General features: G+C 26.6%; 1 protein-coding gene across 2 annotated transcripts in view; it reads right to left on the reverse strand.

Annotated features, from left to right (window-relative positions):
* Nucleotides 1-23,517, reverse strand: part of LOC136088947 (receptor-type tyrosine-protein phosphatase alpha-like) — a 165,485-nt gene that overhangs the window by 125,890 nt on the left and 16,078 nt on the right. For both annotated transcript variants that reach the window (XM_065814232.1, XM_065814231.1), the window contains exons 3-4: nt 14,345-14,514; nt 10,455-10,586 (exon numbers count right to left, since the gene is read on the reverse strand). In XM_065814232.1, the coding sequence (XP_065670304.1) occupies nt 10,455-10,586; nt 14,345-14,514 (302 nt within the window). The remainder of the gene's footprint in view (nt 1-10,454; nt 10,587-14,344; nt 14,515-23,517) is intronic.

Consider the following 23,517-nt stretch of genomic DNA (forward strand, 5'->3'; position numbering starts at 1 on the left):
ATGTTGCCAACTTGCTTTGCAATTACTGAATGCAAAACAAATGTACAGTTGCAAAAACCTGGGGCTTTCCATCATGCTAAATGGATGTGAACAATTTTGTATACATCAAAAATGTTTGCTTTTGATGAATTGGCAGACTATGAAGAAAGTTATATAGAGAAATTATAACCCTTTTGTAAATTTACAATGCTATTTTATGCGAAAATGCGGCTTATATGTACAAACACAACTGATGCATCATTTAATGACTTGGAATTCTACAAAGAAATGCTTCTTTATAAAAAAATTGACAATGATGTAGATGGTTGATCCCAATGAGGTTAGCCCAATCCCCAAAGTTTTGGGAAAGCTAACACAAATATTCAACACATGTTTGAGCATATTAAATCATTGAAATCTGTAAATGATAGAGCAGAAGGAGCTGTCAAACTAATTCAATACTATGCAAAATCTATAACCAAATATGAAGAGCAGAAAGAATTTCTTTTATGTGGAGTAAAACACTACCGAAAAATTCTTCCACAGATAAATAAACAAGCAATTCAAAAACTAAATTTAGGAAATTTTAAAAAAATGTTTTAGTTTATATTACTAATACCTTTCAATTATTTTTACTTTGTTGTCATAATTTTAAAAAAAATGACTTTTAAATTTTAAATTTCTTTGTACTTAATTCCAGTTACCATAAATATTTTCTATTTATAACAATTTATTTGCTTGTTTGTCATAAAAAAAAATTGAATGATAAATCTTTTTTGTCATAATTAAAAAGTATAGTTCTAAAATTTCATTATTTTAGGCAGATAAATATCATGATCAGAGATGTGGGGTGTGTAGAAAGATGGGGAGAGGGGGGGGGGATATCATGAGATAGGGGGGGATCAGGTACCTTAGTTTGGTGAATTTCCTTGAAATGAATTTTTATTTAGTTTTAGTATATATATATATATATATATATATATATATATATATATATATATATACATATATTCAGTGTTAGAAATGCATGTCTTTATATGACCAAGCATGTACAATTTTTGTTTTGCTGAATTAGATGCAGCCAAATAATTTAACTTTAATTATTATTGTTAATATCATCAGATTATGAATCATCGGATTCAAATGAACAAGAAGAAGAATTTAGCAAAAAAGAAAATTTATCTGTTTTGGTTCCCTCACTTGTTTCAAATTTCATTTATGGAAATAACAGGCATCCTAAAAATAAGAAAACAAAATTAGTAAAAAAAAAAGAAGAGATAAATCTTAATTTTTAGTAAGGGGTTTAAATCAAATGGCATTGAATTTTTACATAAAATGGTGTGCTATAAACCCCACACAAGCCTATTCATTCCTCCTATCACTTACTGTAACAAAATTAGTTAAAAAATTGGTTTATAAATCAGTTTGGAATAATTAACTTTGATCTTTATGCAAGTCTATTATTAAGCGAAATTCTTTTAAATTTAAAATTACTTTTTTACTTTTGTTTATTTTTTCTTCAGATTTTTTTTTCAGGTTATGGTTTTTATTTTTATTTAGCTTACTTTGGTTTTAAAGCGTCATTTTTGAAATGCGCAAAAATTATCAAACTATTCAAAAGTCAAGTCAAAAAAACAAAAATTGTACATGCGTACATGCGCTTCTCTTTTATGTATTGTTTGTCATTCTGTAAGTAAAACCTAACTTAGTAAAACTTATAAAGACAATTTAAAGCCATTTCATTTAAATGTTCACTATGGTTGCCAAATGTCAAATAACATTTTCAACTAATTGGGTCTTTTTTGTGACCTTTTTGTTGGAAATTTCTTTCTTTAATAACTCCTATACATTTTATGTTGGATTTAAATCTCGGGAGAATCCTTGGCCTATCCTAGAGTAGAATTTTTTCTAATAATTTTTACTAGATTTTGCAGTGTTGCATGGGACTCTAACTTGTCTAAATATTTTTTTCTGCTTATTTAAAAAACACTCCTTCAATTGAGGTAAAAGTCTTTTTCAATATTCTCCAACCAATCTATAGAAGGCTGAGGCCTTTCTTACTGATAAACCAAAGCATGACTTTAGGAGGATTCTTAATTGTCTGAATTATTTAATCTTCATGAACATTGATAGTGTTTTTGACATATTGAGCCTTTTGAGTCATAATTTCTATCACAAACTCATCACTAATGCATACCTTGAGAAAGCAAAAGAAAAGTTCAAAGAACAATGCTGATGACACAGGTTTCAAAGTGGAAAGGCACACCTGCCAATTTCAAAAAAAAGTCCTTTATATTTAGATTTTTCTGCAATAAAAAAAAAAAAAAGTCTTTTAGAAAATAAGTGGGGGGCATGTGCCCCCCTAGCGTCCTCAGCTTTGCAGTATATTAGGACTAAAATATTAGGAAAAGTTTCTATCATTGTATTATAAAGACTTGAAATAACAAAACTTCTTTGCCCAATGCAGGAGTTTCATTCACTAGGCATAAGTTAATTTTGGCTTTTTTGTAGGCCTACTACTTTTAAATACTCGACCCATGCAAACTTCGTTGAAGAGTGATTGTTGCTACATTTAGTCCCACCTCATTTAACTTTAAATCATTTAATATTTAGGCCGTACGCAGATCTATCTGTTTCTTCCATCACGCTGCTCAAAGTTGGGGTATATGTTCTATAAAAGTAAACTTGTGTGCAAACATTAAGTAAAACCAAAACATAAATGTTTACAATATGAAAGACCATAGTTGGCTTAAATAAGTATTTTTCCGTTCTAAACTTCTGTTCACAAGTGTTGTGTTTATGATTTATCATTAGAATTATTTTTTGAGATTTTGAAATGTGGAATGGAAATTGGGGAACAAATTTACCAATAGAGTTTTATAAAAAGCTGGAGTTTAATGGTATTATGCAAAGTATTACATTAAAAAAAAAGTAAAACTTATATATAAAAACGTAAAAAAATGGCAGACTGTAAAACTTCTTTTAATCATTTTAACAATGTTATTAATAATGAGGACCTTGTCAAATTTACTCAAACTTTAAATTAAGGAAACTTAAATGGCAGCCACAAAGAAGTGTCAGTTAAAAACTATACTTATATTAGCTAAGAAGATAAAGGACAACTTCAACAACATTATCTAGATGAAATACCAACCAAATCACCAAGAACAACTTCTAGTTGATTTAGATTAAATTCAGGACTAAATTGGTATTATTGTTTTTGTTACCAATTTACAATTAAAATTATTTTAGAAAGGATTTTGAAAAGAATTGAAAAAAACAAAGAGGTTCTTTACATGAATTAAAAAAAAACGAAGAAAATGTTCACAACATAGTTTAGCAGAGTAATAGTTTAGTAATAAAGAATAGTAGTTTAGTAATGAACTTTTTATAAGTTGAATTTTAATCTAAAAAAAAACAATTAAATTCTTCTAATTTATCATCAAGTACAACATCTGTAATAAAGCATAGCTAAAGTACTTATTTTCAAAGTACTATGATTTGGTAATGTTTTTATTGTTAATTTATTAACATTTTCAAAGTAACCTCTTTAAAAAAAATTATTTTGTTGAAAAAGTAAATTCATTAGTATTTTTGTAAAGTTTTGTTTTGAATGATTAAAAAATATGTTACACTCTTAATTAAAAGATGTAAAATTACACCGTTTTGGTGTTTATATAACTACAAATGATGCTTTTTGAAAGTTATGGTACAATGGTACTTCACAGAGTTTAGAGTCAGAGGTATCAAGTGACTCTGAAGAATACGGATTTGACTTTACAATAGAAGACCTTAATGAACAAGAAAGCCAGAATACAGAGTCTTTTGTTAATTAAAAATAAATTTTTCAAGTGATGTACTATATATTTATCATATATCATGTTACTATTATATATTGTATTACATTTATAATAAAAATAGAAATTAAATAAAAGTAAATAATTTTTTTTTAATCTAAAAAAACAAAAAAAACTATAAAAAACAAAAAAAACACAAAAAAAACGTTTTTTTTGCAAAAAAAACACAATTAAAAAAAAACGGATTTTTTTGCAACTCTACATATGATTAAAAATAAGGAAATATAGAGTTTTATATAAAACTCTATATTTAATTTTACATTTCTAACTCTATATTTGTTCAATATGTCTGTTTGTCAATATGTATGTGTATTTGTTTATTATACATTTTGTCTGAACCACAAACTGTAGAAGAGTTTAATTTTTTTTTTTTACAAAAATACCTTTATCTCACTAAATTTTTTCAATTTATTAACAAATTACATATACGGTAGTGGTGTCATGGTAGAGCGCTTGCATTATAAGCAAGAGGTTCCGAGTTCGATCCCCACCACGTCCCTGGTAGTACCACGCTCAACTTATTTCTCTGTGCAGCGGCCTTGTTTGTCTAGGTTCGTGTTTCGGAGTTATAGACTTGAGAGAGGGTTATAACCACAATTAGGTAGCCTCATCATCTGTAGTGGCCTTCTCGACCTTGGGGAGGTGAATTAACACAAAAAAAAATCAAAAAAATGCTTAGAGTACATTGAAAAAATCTTCACATGGAAAAGATTTAGCAATGCATGCATCCAAATTATATCTTGATCATAGTCAATTGAGGAACAACAAAACTAAAAATCTGAAAAATGTGCTCTAATGCCTCAAACAAAATATTGTAAGTACGTACACATCTTATATACTTTCCACCTGAAACCTCTCTGTCAATTGATCCACAAAGATTGTAATTGTAGATAAGAAACAGGATAGAACATAGATATGATAGAACAGAAATAGAAAAGTGAAAAGAAGAAGATAGAGAAGAAACATAATAGAACCTTGCCATACCTTTAAAGTTACTCAAAATGAAGAAGAGTATAGGCCTTTGAGAATAACCTTAATATTGCAGTTAGAAAGAAATGATTTATTATTCTCAAAACCTTTATATAAAAAACTAATAATAGGGTGAAGACTAATCATAGGATGGTTAGAGACTAATTGAGGCATTTTTATTGCAAATAAACTAAACCTTTAGTATATAACAATAGATGAAAGTATTTATTCTAAGATACGCCAATTACGTGGGAGAGAGGAGAATGCAAAAATAGAATTACTGTTTGACTTAAAGAATTTCACACTACTGTGACTTATTTACAAAATTCACAAATTTTGTAAATAAGTCACAGTACCTATCCTTTCTAAGATAACTTATCTTCCTGTTATTGGTAATCCAATAACTGAACTTAGCGCAACAAATGAAGTTTTAAGCTGAGGCATTGTTATTGCAGATAAACTAAACCTTCAGAATATAACTATGGTATTTGATAAAAGTATTTATTCAAAGATACATCAATTAGGTGGAAGAGTGAAGATTACAAAAATAGAACTATTGTTTGACTTGTAAAATTTTACACTACTATAACTTTCTGTATCATTATTGGCAAAAAATTCAAAAATTCTGGATTAAAAATAAGTTAATTAATAGTTTATTTAGTTTTACATGACACAGAAAATTCTTTGGTGTATCAAATTGGTTCTATGTTTATGTTATATCATTTACTGTAACTTAATTTTTTTTTTTTTTTTTTTTTTTTTTTTGTTATTCACCTCCTCAAGGCCAAGAAGGCCACTTCAGATGAGGAGGCTAATTAATAGTGGTTATAACCCTCTCTCCACTCTCTAACTCCGAAACACGAACCTTGACGAACAAGGCCGCTGCGCGGAGAAACAAGTTACAGTAAATGATATAACATAGACATTTTTCAAACTTAACTACAACATGAGTTGTAGTTAAGTTTGAAAAATGCAAAACAGCATTTATTTTTTTGATTTTAGCAAATTCTGGTGTTATCCAATATTGAGTCAAGTGGATCAAATAACAGAGTGCTTTTAGGTCTAAATAAAAAAAGATGTAAAAGTATATAGTTCTAAAGTACAAAAGATGTGTACATACAACATTTTGTTTAAAACATTAGTGCACATTCAGTTTTTAAATTTTGTTGTTCCTCAATCGACCATGATTAAGATATAAATTGGATGCATGCATGGCTTTTCCATATGAAAATTTTTTTAGTTATGTAAAAAGCTACTATAAGCTACTAACATACTAGCCATTGTAAACTTTATCAAAAGTATAAGGATATTGAATTGGAACACAAAAAGTGTAACTGTTTCATTTTGGTTAAAGAAATGATTCAACTCATTCTGATTTTTTGGTTAGGGTAACACGTACAAATGATTGGAGACTCTAAACAGAGATATGATCTCTTGCTCTATGTTGCTTTATGGTTGTTTTCATATAATAACATTAGTTATCAATGTTATTTGTCAGCTTGAAATGATTTCTTTTGAGAAAATAAATCCTCATACTTTTACAATTCTTTTATAACTTATTTGTGTATTTATCTTTTTTTATGCGCATAAAAAAAGACAAATACAAAAATCTGCATTATGAAGAGGTCTATTAACCATACATTTCTGATTAAATCATACAAGAACCAAGGATATTTACAAATAGTTAATTAAATAATGTTAAGTAAACATTCAATAATGTTAGTAATATAAAATAAGGATAATAATAATTATAATATTTACAATATAAATTCAAAAAGCTAACAATATATAACAATATTAATATTAAACATCAATGCATCGTATTTCTTTAAGAAAAAGGTGAAATTTACAAGATTCATAATGAACTATAATAAGTTAAATTAAGTTGTTGACCTTTAATTTAAATTTATAAATTAAAAAATATTAAATTTATTAATTAAAAAAAAAATATTAACCTTAAAATTATTGATTGATAAATTTTTTGATTTATGTTTTATTAAATGTTTTTCATAACGATTATTTAAAAGCTGAGGGAGTCACTTCTTTTGTAATCTGATTCAGCATTCTTTTGTAAACTGCATCTTTATGAGAAACTCCAAACGAAGAAACTAACAGTATACTATTTAAAATTATGTTTATATGGGTAAAAAGAAATATTTTTCAGGACAGTGAAAACCCTGATTTGTATTGTGCTTTAAGACAACGGCAATAAGTAACAAAAAACTTATTTAAACCGATAGCTTTCAGATAAGCAACTTGCTTGGCTCACCAATTTTATACGAATAGAATGTTAGTCAAAAGAATAGTCTCAAATCCTTTATATGTGTTACTATAACACTAAACTAATGAAATTAACTTTTAAAAAATTATTTTCAGGATTTTTGATCAATACATCGATGTCAACCTACATGAGAGTAAAGGTAAGAAAACCTATTAAACCAGCCAAATTAGGATTTTTTGGTTCCTATCTAGCTAAATGTTCAATGCAAAATACAAGTATATAGTAGATTACTATACTAGAGTACTAGTAGATAGTAGAAAATAGAGATATAGTAGGTTCTACTCAAGATGATGTGACAATCAACAAAATCAGATCAGTTTTGCTTCAATCATGCAATTCATCTTGGTGTATACCACATGTAAAAATTTATTGGAAACGAACAGCGACTCAGAAGAGGATGAAGATGGAAATCATGATGATAATTTCAGTTTTGAAAAGCGATAAGATTAATGTGGACTATCCTGAAATTTTAATGAATGCACGAAAAGTAGTAAAATTCATCAAACATTATCAGTTCGCAATCAGATTTTTTAGAAGAAAGTTATTGAGAAATTTGGTAAAGAAATAGAACTGCATCTAGATGTTCGTTGTTGTCGGAGTTCAATTTTTTAATGACTGAGCCTTTGTTAAAAACAAAGAAATGTTTATTCCAGACATTAATTTAATTGACTGTTCTTGATGTGACCAACAAACTAGATTTTGAGTCATTAGACTAGAACTAGATTTTGAGTCATTCCATGTCACAGAGGCAGCAAAACTGGCAGTGGAATTTCTCAGCAGAGAAGATGCAATGTTATTGCCAGCAGATACTGTTCTTGAACTCATGCATGCATAACTATTTAAACAATACAAAAAGATGCTTAGTGCCTCGATAAACTTGTTGTTCTTAACTAAATCTTGTTGATGAGTTGAAAGCGTATTATTTTTATTTAAGAAATTAAATCTCTTAAAACTTCTTCTAGAATCTTACTGGATATAATGGTTACTAAAATTAGTAGAATTTCAAAAGGAGATATTTAACTTCTTTATTCAATTGATATCTGTAATTGGCAAAATTTCAATGAATAAACAGTTCACTAAGCTCAAGAGAAGCTGCGTATATATGTGTAAGAAGTAATGCTATTCAATGCTGTCCAATTTTAAGATTAAAACCTTTAACAAGATATGATGCACATTACATCTATTTAAATGTTTATTAGTCTCTAAATGATAAACTTTTATGAAAGATTGTACCAAAATCCAATTTATTGCTTTAAAAGACAATGTTGGCAAAATAACATCATTTTCTTAAACAAAAACATCTTATTATAATAATTTACTATTCGACTAAGTCAGTTTTCACTGTGAAATGTTTCAATTAAATTAAAAAACCATCCGTTGTTTCATTTGACTTTTTCAATTTTTCTTAAATCATTTAAAGAATGCTGCAAGTAACTTAATAACTAATAGTTATTTAAAAACCTCAATGATGCATGCATTAATATTTTTTAAACTTTTATTAATGATTTGTGTGATTGCCTTTAAAATGCTTAAAAGAATAGATAGTCAAAACCAATCCAGGGGTTTTTAAAAATTTAACTACTAGAGAAAATTCATGGCCACCATAATTTAAAAAAAAAATGCTAAAATATTATAAAAAAGTTCAAAATCAAAAAATACTAATCAATCTTCTTAACTACTCTAATCGCTATTCGGCCATTATAAGCACATTTCTTGTAACAAAGCATAAGCATATAGATTTTTTTAAAAATAAAATTAGAGCGCTTTAATAAACTTGCCAAAAAAAAAATGCAAGTCTTATGAAGCATTATGCTTTCTGAATTTTACATACAAAACTTGAGTACAAAATTCTGGTACAAAGATCTTGTAATCATTCAAAAAAATTATCAAGAGCTATACACAAATGCACCATTATTTTAGCAATAGATGGTTTTTGTTTTTCTGTTTTGTGTATAACTAAAGTTGCTAATACTAAATTTTGTCTTGTGTGTAACTAAAGTTACTAATTTCATACTAAAAAAATAACAACAAAATTACATGCCATTTAATAACATTAACTTTGTATTGTTGCCACTACTTGGACTGCTGAAGATAAGTTAATGAAATACAATAGTACATAACATTATCTTTTAAAGTGTTGGTAATAGATATTGAAAACTATATTTGATAAAAAAAACATAAAACTCTGACGTTAAAAAAGAATTATGAATAATTAAATACATATCATCTAATGATTTTATAATTAAAATCATAAAACAATTAGATGATCTAACTAATAACAAAAAGTAATAAGTAAATTTTTTACCAACTTCTTACTGCTCTGTTCATTAAAAACATTGAGCACTTTTTTCATAAAAGTCACTAACATATTTGAAATATATACATTTTTTAATTTGCTTTGTATGGCTTTTGTGAGGGTCACTATTTTCAAAGGAGGCTACTCAAGTTTTTTTTTGTTGTTGTTGCAACTCACAACCCTAAACTCCTAAACAATTGCTGAAGAATACCGAAGAAGTGTAAAAAAGGGCAAAGAAGTGAAGAAGTGCATAGAAAAAAGGTTGAACTTTAACTTACAATAAACAAATAACTTACAGAGAAACAAGTTAAACTTTAACTTACAATAAATAATTAACTTACAGAGAAACAACTTGAACTTACAACCCATATATTAATAGGTGTATAGAGAATTGTCATACTGTAAAGTTTAAATTAAAACTAACTGTATCAAAAAGAATACAATTAAAACTTATCAAAGTTAAGTATCAAATTAATTTAGAAGACTTTTAGTTTCAAGACATTATCAAGAGCTTAATAAATCAACAAATTCTAAAAAACAAGGTTAATGTGAAATAGAGTAATTCAATGGAAATGATTTTTTACAATATCTTGATAGAGATATAATATTAAAAAAAGTTATAGAAATAAGTTTTTAACAAGAAGCTCAAGTTTCAAAAAGATGAAATACTTTTAATTTGTATTTATTGGACTATTAAATGTGTTATTTTACAAACTGTATGGTTTTGCTTAGATAATTGTACTTTTAATCCGCTGCCATTGTTTTATTGTAAAGCACCCATGAAAGACTGATGAAAGTAAGAAATCATTTAATATAATTTAGTAAATTTTACATTTTTAATTATTAAAATTTTAGAAGACTATAAAAATATACATTTTAGCTTCATATAGAAATATATCTTTCATTAGCATTATAATTAAAACTAAACTTTATTTTTGTGTTGATCTCCTTTTAAAAATGTTTGAGAAAAAGGGAATTTTTTACAAAAACAAAGTATTTTTAAAATGAAATATTTTATAAATTTATATTAATTATATGAACAAAATTTTTTAAATCAAAAATGTATCAAAACCTGGCCATCAACAAAGTCGCCATTTTCTGTGAGAGAATAATTTAAAGAAAACTTTTTTATGTAGTTCTTCGGAGTGTTTCCATCACCTTGAAGTGCAATACCATTAACAGTTGTTACTTTTTCAAATTGAACCTAAGCATAAAAAAACAAGTTTAAACAAAACAAGTAATTATAATAACAGTATGCTATATAAGTCTAATAATAGTGAATGATATAGTTAAAATAATATTTCTTTTTCATTTTGTTTCTTTTTATTATTTTATGTTTAACTTTTACAATTTTTAATTTATAGTTTATAATTACTTAATGTTTGGCATATAAGTGACTATTGCTTAAAATGTATTTCAATAAATAATATTTTTACTAAACTTTACCTTCTCAGTCCGTTTAATCGATATCACACTTTACTTTGTAACTTATTTAAATATATTTATATTTTTTCATAAATAAATTGATTGTAAATATATTTATTTTTACATATTTAACAAAATAGGCTTTAAAACATAAGTTATAAAAGTTAAAATATAAGAAGAAATATTACCCAGAAAAGGTCTTAATATATCAAATGATTGCAAACAATCACCATTAGAGTTGGAAGTTACTGGAAGACAAAAGATGAAGTTTATAATGCAAGATAACAGACAACTTAAAAGATTACTAATTATATAAATCAGGAAAACAAGATGAAGGGAACGAATTCCAAAGAACTGATGTTCGAGGAAAAAGACTAGACAATTAAGAACTTTTGGAGTACTTAGGAACAATCACAATAAAAGAATGAATTTTTGTAGATGGCACTAAAATTCATTCTTTGCTGCTATATAGAGCTAGTGTCAAGAGACACTAGCTCTTTAGAGCAGCGCCTTTTATAGTATATTTAGAAAAAAGAGAAGCAACATTACCACAATGTGATAATGGTTGAAAATTGGTTGCACGAGTAGGTCCAACTATGTTTACAATATGATTTTGCATCTTGTCTAAAAAAGAAAGCATAGTTTGAAGATATATTCCAGATATGAATCAGTGTTTTTTAAGAAGGCTGATTTGACATTTTTTTTGAAATTCGCTTTTTGTGTGTTTTGTATTCTTCTATGATAGCTTCATCAGTTTATGTTAAAAATGTGTTTAAATTTTATCTTCTTATGCAAATGAAGCCACCTGAAAGTTTTTGATTTTTATTAAAAAGGTGAATTTGTTTCAAATACGCCCTTTTTAAAAAAATTATGATTTTTTATCCAGATAGATAACATCACTGAACAGATAATCTTGTTATACAGATAGATAACAAACACTGAATAGATAAATCTTGTTATAGTAAGCCTAGGCCTATATAGTTCTTGAGAGTATAACATAGGCACTAAAAAGTCAAAAACTCTTAAAATGATTTGGTCTATTTCACTAAAACCTTTGCAGCAATGTTGCTCTGTGTTTAAGATTATAGAAATGCTGTGTATTTTATTAAAAAATGTTTTCTAGCTTGTATTAATTGTACATTAATTTTTCTGATTTCTTTTTAAAGGTGCAATAAAAAGTGTTTAGACAACTTTGGAGAGGCTACTGTACGGATTTTTTCCAAATGTTATGATATAAAAAGCAAAGACAAACAAGATTTTTATATTCAAGGATTAACAGATGTCACTAGAGTTAAAAAAAAGGTGCCACATCAAAAGGATCTTAAAAAACCAAAGCAGCCAAATAGCTTTTCCTATCATGTGGTTCTAGGCAATGTATGCATAGAGATAAGTTGCAGTGCATTTTTATCTGTCCTAAGTATTAGTGAAAACGATTACGGAAAATAAGAAACCTTAAGGTTATTGGAATAACCCCTAAAGATAAAAGAGGAAAAGGTATTACTAATTATCTTTCTCAGAATGTTTATGACATTGTTAGTAATCACATAAGATCATTTCCACTCATGGAATCACATTATTCAGGCCAAAAAGTATATTTCCTCAATGTAAGTTTAAATATAAAGACAATGTGATAAATTTCTGATTTAAAAGTGAGCAAGTCTTTTTACTGGAACCATTTTAAAATAAATTTTAACTTTTGGATTTGGCGCCCACAAGCGGACACTTGTTGCAAGTGCAAAGAATCAAATCTTAAATTGAAATCACCAAATCTCAATAATGTAGCTAAAAGAGCAGCACAGGCTGATTAAAAAACTGCAGGAGTAAAAACATGAAACATCAGAAGATGGCTCAAAAGAGGAGCATGTTCTATTATTGTAATTTGACAAAATAAAGACGATAAGCATACCTGTTCAAAAACTTAACTACATGAGACATCTATCATTCAATGTTTTTTTTATTCATAACATTAAAGAAGAAAAAAATCATGTATACATGTATCATGAAAGTCAAGGAAGAAAAGGGCCTAATGAGGTTATGACTTTTTTAAATGATTTTTTGATCTCAGTTCCACCAAAGTATAATATATTATGTTTGTTTTGTGACAACTGTAGTGGACAAAATAAAAATCAAACCCTATACAGTTTCCTCGCTTGCGATAGGAATCTTGCATTTCTTCAAAAATTTCTTCAGAAAACCAAGGGTAAAAATAACCCAAAAGAAAAGAATATTCACTTTTCTATTAATAACCTGTTTCGTTTTGCACATAAGAATGATAAAAAAGGCAACATTAAGTCATTCACCAATATTCATGATTTGGTCTGTCATAATTTTTTTATGTCCAAACATACAGGTACTCGACCACAGGTGGATAGTTTAGCTTATCTAAGTGGCAAAGTTACACTGAAAAAAATGAAGGTGGAAGACAGTAAAAAATTAAAAGAATTCATTCCTGATGAATTCAACAAATTTTATAACGAGCGGTACTCCTGGCCAACTAATGAAAGTGATAATCTCCCTGACAGGGACTTTGAGGAAAATCAAGAATAAAATGATATTAATTCATACATATGTATTATATTTATTACTGACATATTAAAACATTGTTTTAAAGTATGAATTATATTTATTACTGACACATTAAAACATTGTTTTAAAGTACATAGTTGTAGTTCTTAAGGAGTTTTAATTATTTTTCCTACCTGAAATACTTGATTTTTTTTAAAAAGCTAATTTTTTTAAATTCGATATGTTAATTATTAACAAACAAAATGTTATAATAACTATCAAATTGTAGATTACTTAAGATATTACTCTTGCATACATATTTTGAAAATGTATTACACAATTTCTATATAACTAATTTTAAAAGATAAAAAGAGTTTTTTTTAGTTTTCTCAGAAACGAGTTTTGAGCGAATCAGCCCTTTTAAAAAACACTGACTCATATGGCAACAGTATTGCATACAGGACGGACTTGAGACTTTTAGAGATAAAGAATAAAATCTGCAGTATGAAAGTGGTAAGCATGATGCAACCACTATGGTTGCATCATGCTTAAAGTAGCAACAGATGCAACCATAGCAGATGCTAATTTTGCAATGGATTTGATATATGGTTTCCAAACCAGTTTTCATAGTCACACAGATGTTTTAAATTGGAGATACAGCTTCTAGTTGTTTTTTTTTATTTTTTTTGAAAGGTTTTACAAAGAGGGTATCACTAAACTACATGTAACCTTTTAAATATAAAAAATAATTTTGAAAAAAGATTGACAGCACTAATAAAATTAATAAAATCAACTTTTGAGATTAACAAAATAATTCAATTCTCCCTCGAGTTCCCAATAAATGCACTGATTTTTTGATTTCAAAATCTTTTCGAAAGCTTTAGATATGTCAAAAACATTAGCCTTTGCTTTGCCGCCTCCGTCTCCATCATGCACAATAGAATCTTTCAGCAACAGCTGTTTGCATGTCAGCCATAGTACAAGAAGGTCAAAAACCTAATTGAAAAATTTATAATTAACTTTAAGTTTTACCTGATACCATGATGACAATCCGTATTCATTTGGACACCAACACTCTTTATTATTTAGCCTCGCCAGATTAGGGTTGTATGTTTTCAGATTACTCCATATTGATGAAGCAGTAAGTTGATTAGCTTTTATGAATCCATTTCTCATTCCAAGTGGTGTTCGATTAGTACAATCTAAAGATATAAATATGATAGACTATTGTTTAAATTAAAAAAAAATTTTTCCTACCTGAAATTTCTGAAAACTAAGCAGGAAACCCTTAAGTATCAGAAATATTGCCTATGCAATAATACATTCAAATTTTATTAGAATTGAGAATAGTACCAAAGATATGGCTGGGAGAAAATGCATGTTTAACTGTATAAAAACAACTTTTATTATAACAATAATAATATAGAGCACTTATAATGACATATAATATTTATATGACTTAATATATGACTTATAACATATAATACTTATAATAAACTTAACTATAACTGTAACAATATACTATAATAATAACAAACTAAAATAACCATCACTTAGAATCTAACTCATCAAATGTCAAAAAAATCTTGTATTATAAACTTGTTTAAAACCTATGGATTTCTAGACCTAAACAGCATCACATAAGCTTTCTCTTAATGTCTTTTTTCTTAAAACTGCCAAAGTAATTGACAAATTTTCTTACTAAGGGTTACTAATAAACTTTGAGTTATATGGGAGTAATGGCTTGAATTCATCATATTCATGATCATGATGATTATTATTATGATTGTCATTATGATGATAATGGTGATGATGATCATGATCATGATATTGATCATAATCATGATCATGATGAAAACCATGATGATGATGATGATGATGAATATCATAATGATAATTATGAAGATCACGATGATGATGATGATGATGATGATGATGATGATGATGATGATGATGATGATGATGATGATGATGATGATGATGATGGTGATGATGATGATGATGATGATGATGATGAGCATGAATATGGCAATGACCATGATGATGACAATAAAGTTCATCATGATGATCAAAAAAATGATCATTTTGATCATCAATGATCATGATTATCATCATAATCATAATCATGATGATGGTCATAATGATGATCATGACAATCTTGATCATGATCGAAATCATAAAGATAATAATGATCATAATTATGATCATGATGAATGATTTATGCCCTAGCTTTATAGGTAATACAGTACAATCTCTCTAATTCGAATCTCCTTAATTCGAAAACCTCCATAATTCGATTAAATGCAAAGTCACCATGAAATGCGTTTAAGAAAAATCAACTTTCTATAATTCGAAAATCTCTCTAATTCGAACTTTTATTTTTCCCCATAAAATTCGAATTAGAGAGATTTTACTGTATATATTCTTACACTTGATCAATTTCATCTTCGTTGTTCTTGTTGTCTATTTATTTCAAAAGTCTTTACATACATTTTCCTGCATTGGTTTCAGTTGCAGCTATCAATAACCAAACAAAGGTGTTGCAGGAATCTAATAGTATGTAATTTTTATGATTTCAATTTATGAATAATTGTGATGATCATGCTGGTAGTTTTTATGTTTTTTTTTTAATTGTAAATTATATTGTATAGGTGAGCTCATTAGAATCAGAAAAGAGACTAAATGTCTTTTATGGTCAATTTAACAGCTACAGCGAGAAACTGTAAATCTGCTCAATAACGAAGGCTCACCCAATCAAGCAACTGAGAGTGATGTAAGTAGATCAACTGTAGTGCCAATCTTTTTGCCTGAAATTAAATTTTGTTGTCTTTTTGGCAATTTCAGCAAAATGGTTTTATAATTATTTTTCAATACTTATAGTATGCATTTGTTGATGTAGATAGGCAAAGATGTTTAGACACTTTAAACAGGTTCAACGCAAATTCATTTGCAATTGATTACGCCAAATGCAAATTTGGACACAATTATATGACAAGTCATATCTTTGAGGCCCATGGAATTGCTGAGAGTTAATTTTTTATTAGGGCATGCTTATGTAGGTAGTGTTATAGGGCAGTAGCTTTAAGGCTCACCTATTTTTTATAGGCTGTTGGTACAGGCTGGAGTGGGTGGGAGGGTACAGCCCCTAGGATATTATACGTTCACCCCTTGGATATCCAAGGACTGAAAGAATGATATCCTAGGGGGTGTAACCCCACCCCCACCCCCACCCCCCACCACAATCTACACAATCTATACAAACTATAAACACAATTTAAGCAATCTATAAAGTAGAGAGACAATTGACAATAAAAAACAAAAGACATCAGCCATGCAATTGTGATTTTGTGACTATTAATTATTATACTGTTATGATGCAACTTTTCTGTAAACAAAATGGTATATTATTTTCTACAAACTATCACATTTAGGTGCATCTTCAGTGTTATCTGATTGTTCATTACATGTTGTATACAGTTTTATATTGTATTCTGTGTCTGTTTTATATATATATATATATATATATATATATATATATATATATATATATATATATATATATATATATATATATATATATGCATATATATATATATATATATATATATATATATATATATATATATATATATATATAAATATATATATCTTTATGTCAGGTATCTATGTGTCTATTCTCTGGTATATATATCTATATTTGTCTTTCAAAAGACTAAAATAAATAATATCTGCTATACTATTTATTTAGTTTTTAATATGTGACATATTTATTTTTATACAAAAGGAAATTTTATTTTAATAAGAAATGTTAATTCAAACTTTAATTTACCTATTATCATTAATTAAAAAGACAAAATAACATTTTCCTTCCATTCAATATAAAGAAATAATTCCTTATATTATTAGTTTGGTTATTAGATTTATGATATTAATTTTTATAATACTAAATATTATGGTTCTTCTATGAATCAAAGTTTGCATACAGCATTCTATCAGAATCATATGTTAGTCCTGCAAGATCTTTTAAAATTTTATTTGTAGATCTTACCTTATCCTATAAGTATTCCTCAAAATCCTACAAGATCCTTCAGAAAGATTCTTGTAAGTCCTGTGGGGACATGTGCAACTCATCATATAGGATTCTTGTAGGATCTGTAAGATCCGACAAGAATCCTTTATCATGAGTTGCACAATATACAGCTTATGGTAAAGTTGATGAGTTGCACAATATACAGCTTATGGCTTAGATATACAGTTTGTGGTAAAAAACAGTTCTTCACTTGTCTAAGGTTATTAGACTGACAAAACTAAGGTAAGATTATAAAAAATCGCATTAATTTAATTAAGGAAACTAATTAAATTTAATGTTTTCTTTAAACACCAGAAAAACGCAAATTAAAAGACCACAATGTTTTTTAAAACATTCTGAAGGTTTTTATTTTATTTTTTTAAAATAAAATATTCTGAATGTTTTAAATTTTGTTTTTTTATTGTAAAACATACGCGGAGTAATGCCACATCAACTATCTTATAGTCTGACTAGCAACAGAGTGCTGCTACATTGACTGAGGGTTTAGTTGGGGTAAGCAGTCTACCAAATAATAGAAAAATAAAAGAAAATAAAAAGTTTTTCCGGTAAATAAATTTTAAATTATTTCGGCAAATATATTTTAAAATTAATTTTTTTTTAAAAAAACCTAAAACTGACATTATATGGTAAAAACTTAAAGAGGAACATGCAAGTGTATATGTATATGTATATGTATATATATATATATATATATATTTATATATATATATATATATATATATATATATATATATATATATATATATATATATATATATATTTATATATATTTATATATATTTATATATATATATATATATATATATATATATATATATATATATATAAATATGTATATATATATATATCGATATATAATATATATACATAAAAAATAAGATTGCTTCACAAAATATTGCGATGATTGGAGCCTGGAAACAAAAAAGCCCCTAAAATTTTAGCCTCCCCTGCCCCAAACATGAAAACAACAAATTGATAAAATCGTAGTACAAGTTGTCCTTAATGGACAACATTCTTCTTCATATCCAGTAATAATTTAGATCTGCCTTTATTTGTGAACGGTAACATACTTGATAAGTTATCTACCCTTCATCTTCTTGGATTAACTCTTACTTGCAATCTTTCTTGGAAACCATATACCAAATCCATTGCAAAATTAACATCTGCTAAGGCTGCATCTCTTTATTGTGCTCAACACTTTCTAACTCCGGATTTTATTCTTTAAATCTATAAATCTTAAATCTGTCCTTGTATGAAAGACTGTTACCATATCTGGGGCAGATCTTCCAATAATGCCCTTTCTCTTAAAGACAAGGTGCGAAAACACATTGCAAACATATTTGGAGCTGCTCTTGCAGCCAAGTTCCAAACATTATTTCATTGTCATAAATTTGCTTCTCTTTCTCTTTTCTATTAATACTATAATAGGCACTGATCTAAATCACTGGAGTCTTTTGTGCTATCTACCAAAACTCATTCTCCTGTTACTCCTCTTTTAATAAAGTCTCATAATTTTAGTATGACTTTTCTTAAGTGCTCCAAAAATTCCTATTCATCTACTTTTTTTCCTTAAATATCAGTTGTTTGGAATTCACTTCCTTAATCTTGCTTTCCCGATTCATATAACTTCCAATCTTTTAAATCATCTGTCAATCATTATCTTGCTCTATAAACTTTATATTTTCTCTTCCAGTAACTTCTAACTCTAATAGTGGTTGCTTGCAGCCTTGTTGGAAACAAAGATGTTGAAAAAAATATATATATATACATATGCTTTCTGATAAACCTACTGATGAAGAAACACTGTGTAGAAGAAAGGAAAATTAGATTAGTGTTTTTACAAATTTAATTTTGCTCTGTTCTTTAAGAACATTGAGCACTTTGTTTGTAAAATACACTAACATAATTTATATATATACATATATATATATATACATATGTACATATATATATATATATATATATATATATATATATATATATATATATATATATATATATATATATATATATATATATATATATATATATATATATATAACTCCTAACTGTTTGTCAGAAAGTTTTGTTGACAAAAAGTAAAAATTAAAATGCAAGACTGGAATTTTTTTTTTGTTACTTGATAGACTGCCTGTCTCAGTTGATGTAGCAGCACTCCCTTGCGAGTCAGGCTATAAGATAGTTGATGTAGCAACACTCCGTTGCGAGTCAGGCTATTTGTCAGTCGATGAAGCTTTGTTACGAGTCAGGCTATAACATAGTCGATGTAGCAACACTCTGTGTATGATTTACAATAAAAAAAATTTAAATAAAAACATTTTATTAAAAAAAAATAAAGAATAAAAACATTGTTTATATTATTAAAAACTTTCAGAATGTTTTAAAAACATTCAAAATGTTTTTAAAAACATTCTGGTCAATTAAATTTGCATTTTTGCGTTTTTTTTTAAAAACGATTAGATTGCAATTAATTTAATGGTTTTAACATTTTGACAACACGCAAATGTTGGACGAAAGTCAAAAGTAATTAAAAGTGACATACTTGTTGGCATAAGAATCATTTTTTTCCTTCCGTACTCCCAAATGCAACTATATATATATATATATATATATATATATATATATATATATATATATATATATATATATATATTTGACAAAATATTTACTATATATATAAATACATATATACTATATATATATGTATTTAGTCGACAAAAAGTAAAAATTATAATACAAGATCGGAATTTTTTATTAATTGATAGACTGCCTGCCCAAACCAAACCCTTAGTCGATGTAGCAGCACTCCGTTGCGAGTCAGGCTATTTGTTAGTCGATGTAGCAGCACCTTGTTGCGAGTCAGGCTATAAGATGTTGATGTAGCAACACTCCGCACATGATTTACAGTAAAAAAAATTAAAATGAAAACATATTTTAAGAATCATTTTTTTCCTTCCATACTCCCAAATGCAACTATATATACATACATATATATATATATATATATATATATATATATATTATATATATATATATATATATATATATATATTTAGTTGACAAAATATATACTATATATATATAAATACATACATACTACATATATATATATGTATTTAGTTTACAAAAAGTAAAAATTATAATGCAAGATCGGAATTTTTTATTAATTGATAGACTGCCTGCCCAAACCAAACCCTTAGTCGATATATAAATATATATATATTTAGTTGACAAAATATATACTATATATATATATATATATATATATATGTATATATATATATATATATATATATATATATATATATATACATATATATATATATATATATATATATTTAGTTGACAAAATATATACTATATATATATAAATACATACATACTACATATATATATATATGTATTTAGTTTACAAAAAGTAAAAATTATAATGCAAGATCGGAATTTTTTATTAATTGATAGACTGCCTGCCCAAACCAAACCCTTAGTCGATGTAGCAGCACTCCGTTGCGAGTCAGGCTATTTGTTAGTCGATGTAGCAGCACCTTGTTGCGAGTCAGGCTATAAGATGTTGATGTAGCAACACTCCGCACATGATTTACAGTAAAAAAAATTAAAATGAAAACATATTTTAAGAATCATTTTTTTCCTTCCATACTCCCAAATGCAACTATATATACATATATATATATATATATATATATATATATATATATATATATATATATATATATATATAAATATATATATATTTAGTTGACAAAATATATACTATATATATATATATGTATATATATATATATATATATATATATATATATATATATATATATATATATATATATATATATTTAGTTGACAAAATATATACTATATATATATAAATACATACATACTACATATATATGTATTTAGTTTACAAAAAGTAAAAATTATAATGCAAAACCAGAAATTTTTTTTTTATTAATTGATAGACTGCCTACCCCAACCCTCAGTCGATGTAGCGGCTCTCCCTTGCGAGTCAGGCTAAAAGATAGTAGATGTAGCAGCACTCTGTTGTGAGTCAGGCTATAAGATAGTCGATGTAGCAACACTCCGCGCATGATTTACAGTAAAAAAAATAAAAATTAAAATAAAATAAAAAAATAAAACATTTTATTAAAAAAAATAAAAATAAAAACATTGTTTATATTGTTAAAAACATTTAGAATGTTTTAAAAAAATTCACAATGTTTTTAAAAACATTCTGGTCAATTAAATTTGCCTTTTTGCGGTTTTTTTAAAAAACAATTAATTTGTAATTAAATTAATGGTTTTGACTTTCTGACAACATGCAAATGTTGGATGAAAGTCAAAAGTAATTAAAAGTGACGTATTTGTTGGTATAAGAATCATTTTTTTCCTTCCATACTCCAAAATGCAACAAACTATAGTTCTATATATATATATGTATAGATAGATATAGATATATAAATAAATATATATATATATATATATATAAATTATACATATATATATATATATATATATATATATATATATATATATATATATATATATATATATATATATATATATATATATATATATATATATATATATATATATATATATGGGTAAAAATATATGAAATCATCGAGACCATGACACCCTTACGTCTCAGAATTTGTTTATTTTTACACCACTTGCAGTCCATATCAAAAAAATAATAACTGCGAAAATTTTAGTTACAAATACCAATGGGTTCCAGAGATATCGTCACTTGAAATAATGCTGACTCAGCATTTTAGTGATTTTCTGAAGCGACTACAAAGCAATTTTGACATACAGTATCTTCATAATGGCTAGGGGAAGTTTCCTAAAATTTGGTACTCTAATAGATTTTAACTTGAGTAATCCAAAAAAAGCACCCTCAAGACTCGATTATCTCAAGAAATGCCTCATTTGTCCAATTTTGTTCAAAATTATTGACTTGTAAATTAGTGATTTTTGGAGGTAAAATAAAGACTGTGGCCCAAAATCCCGAGTAAAAAGTTTAATTGTATATCATTATTTCATCTTAGGTCTACTGAAAAAAATTAGATTCATCAATTGTCTCTCTAATACGTGATCAAAATTTGCATTTAAAAATGGTGTCTTTTTAGAAAAATTTAAATTTTGTAACAAAAGCAATTAAAATATTTTGTAAAACATTTATTTGAATAAAACATCCAATAGTGTCATTTATTGACTAGTTTAGGACATTTATAGTCATGGGCCAAGGGAGATACCCTCCCCTCCCACGGGAGGCCCCTACGCCCCTACCTTAATCTACCTAGATTTTTTTTTTTTTTTTTTTTTTTTTGCATAAAATGAATAAATAATGCAAAAACATACAATTTAATTTTAATTTTGAAAAAAAAAAAAATTTTATTATTTCAAATTGGTGACTTAAAACCTCCTTTTATATAAAAAACAAACATAAGTTTTGTTTTGTTCTTTTTAAAGGTATTTACTTGTTTGTATTTTCTTAAAGAATTACTTTTAATTTTATAGTTTTTATATTATTTTGTTAGGTAATATAATAAAAATAATTAATATGGAGAAATGTGACATTAAAAAAAGTCCTAAAATTCATTGCCACAAAACTGGATTTTCAAGAAAACAAGGTTTTGTTCAATTTAAAGATCTTCCTTGTGAAAAACAAGAAGAAATAATATGGCGAGCAAATTTAAAGGAAAAATATAGTTCAATAAGAATTATATGTTGTTATCATGAGCAATTCTATGGAAAATATTTTGAGAGAAAAATTACAAAGTGTTGCAATCCTTTTGGAACACACAAGGAAAGTAAAAAAATTGCTATAAAAGGTAATCTTACCTTATTTACAACAGAATTGATATGGAAATTAAAAGAAAACAATTTATTATTTATAAAATGTTTGATAATTTCAGTTATTTTAACCACGTAAAACTAAATTTGTTTTTTAGGTAATATAAAGATTTCCATAGACATGGCAAACTATTTGCAAAAAAATAATGTTTATGTAACCCCAGGTTGGAAATTATGCAGTAAATGTTACAAAAAAGCAATAGAAACTGATGAAGATTTAAATTCACAGGAGGAATGGGAATCC

This window comes from Hydra vulgaris, chromosome 12 (genome assembly GCF_038396675.1).
Source record: "Hydra vulgaris chromosome 12, alternate assembly HydraT2T_AEP".
Lineage (NCBI taxonomy): Eukaryota > Metazoa > Cnidaria > Hydrozoa > Anthoathecata > Hydridae > Hydra > Hydra vulgaris.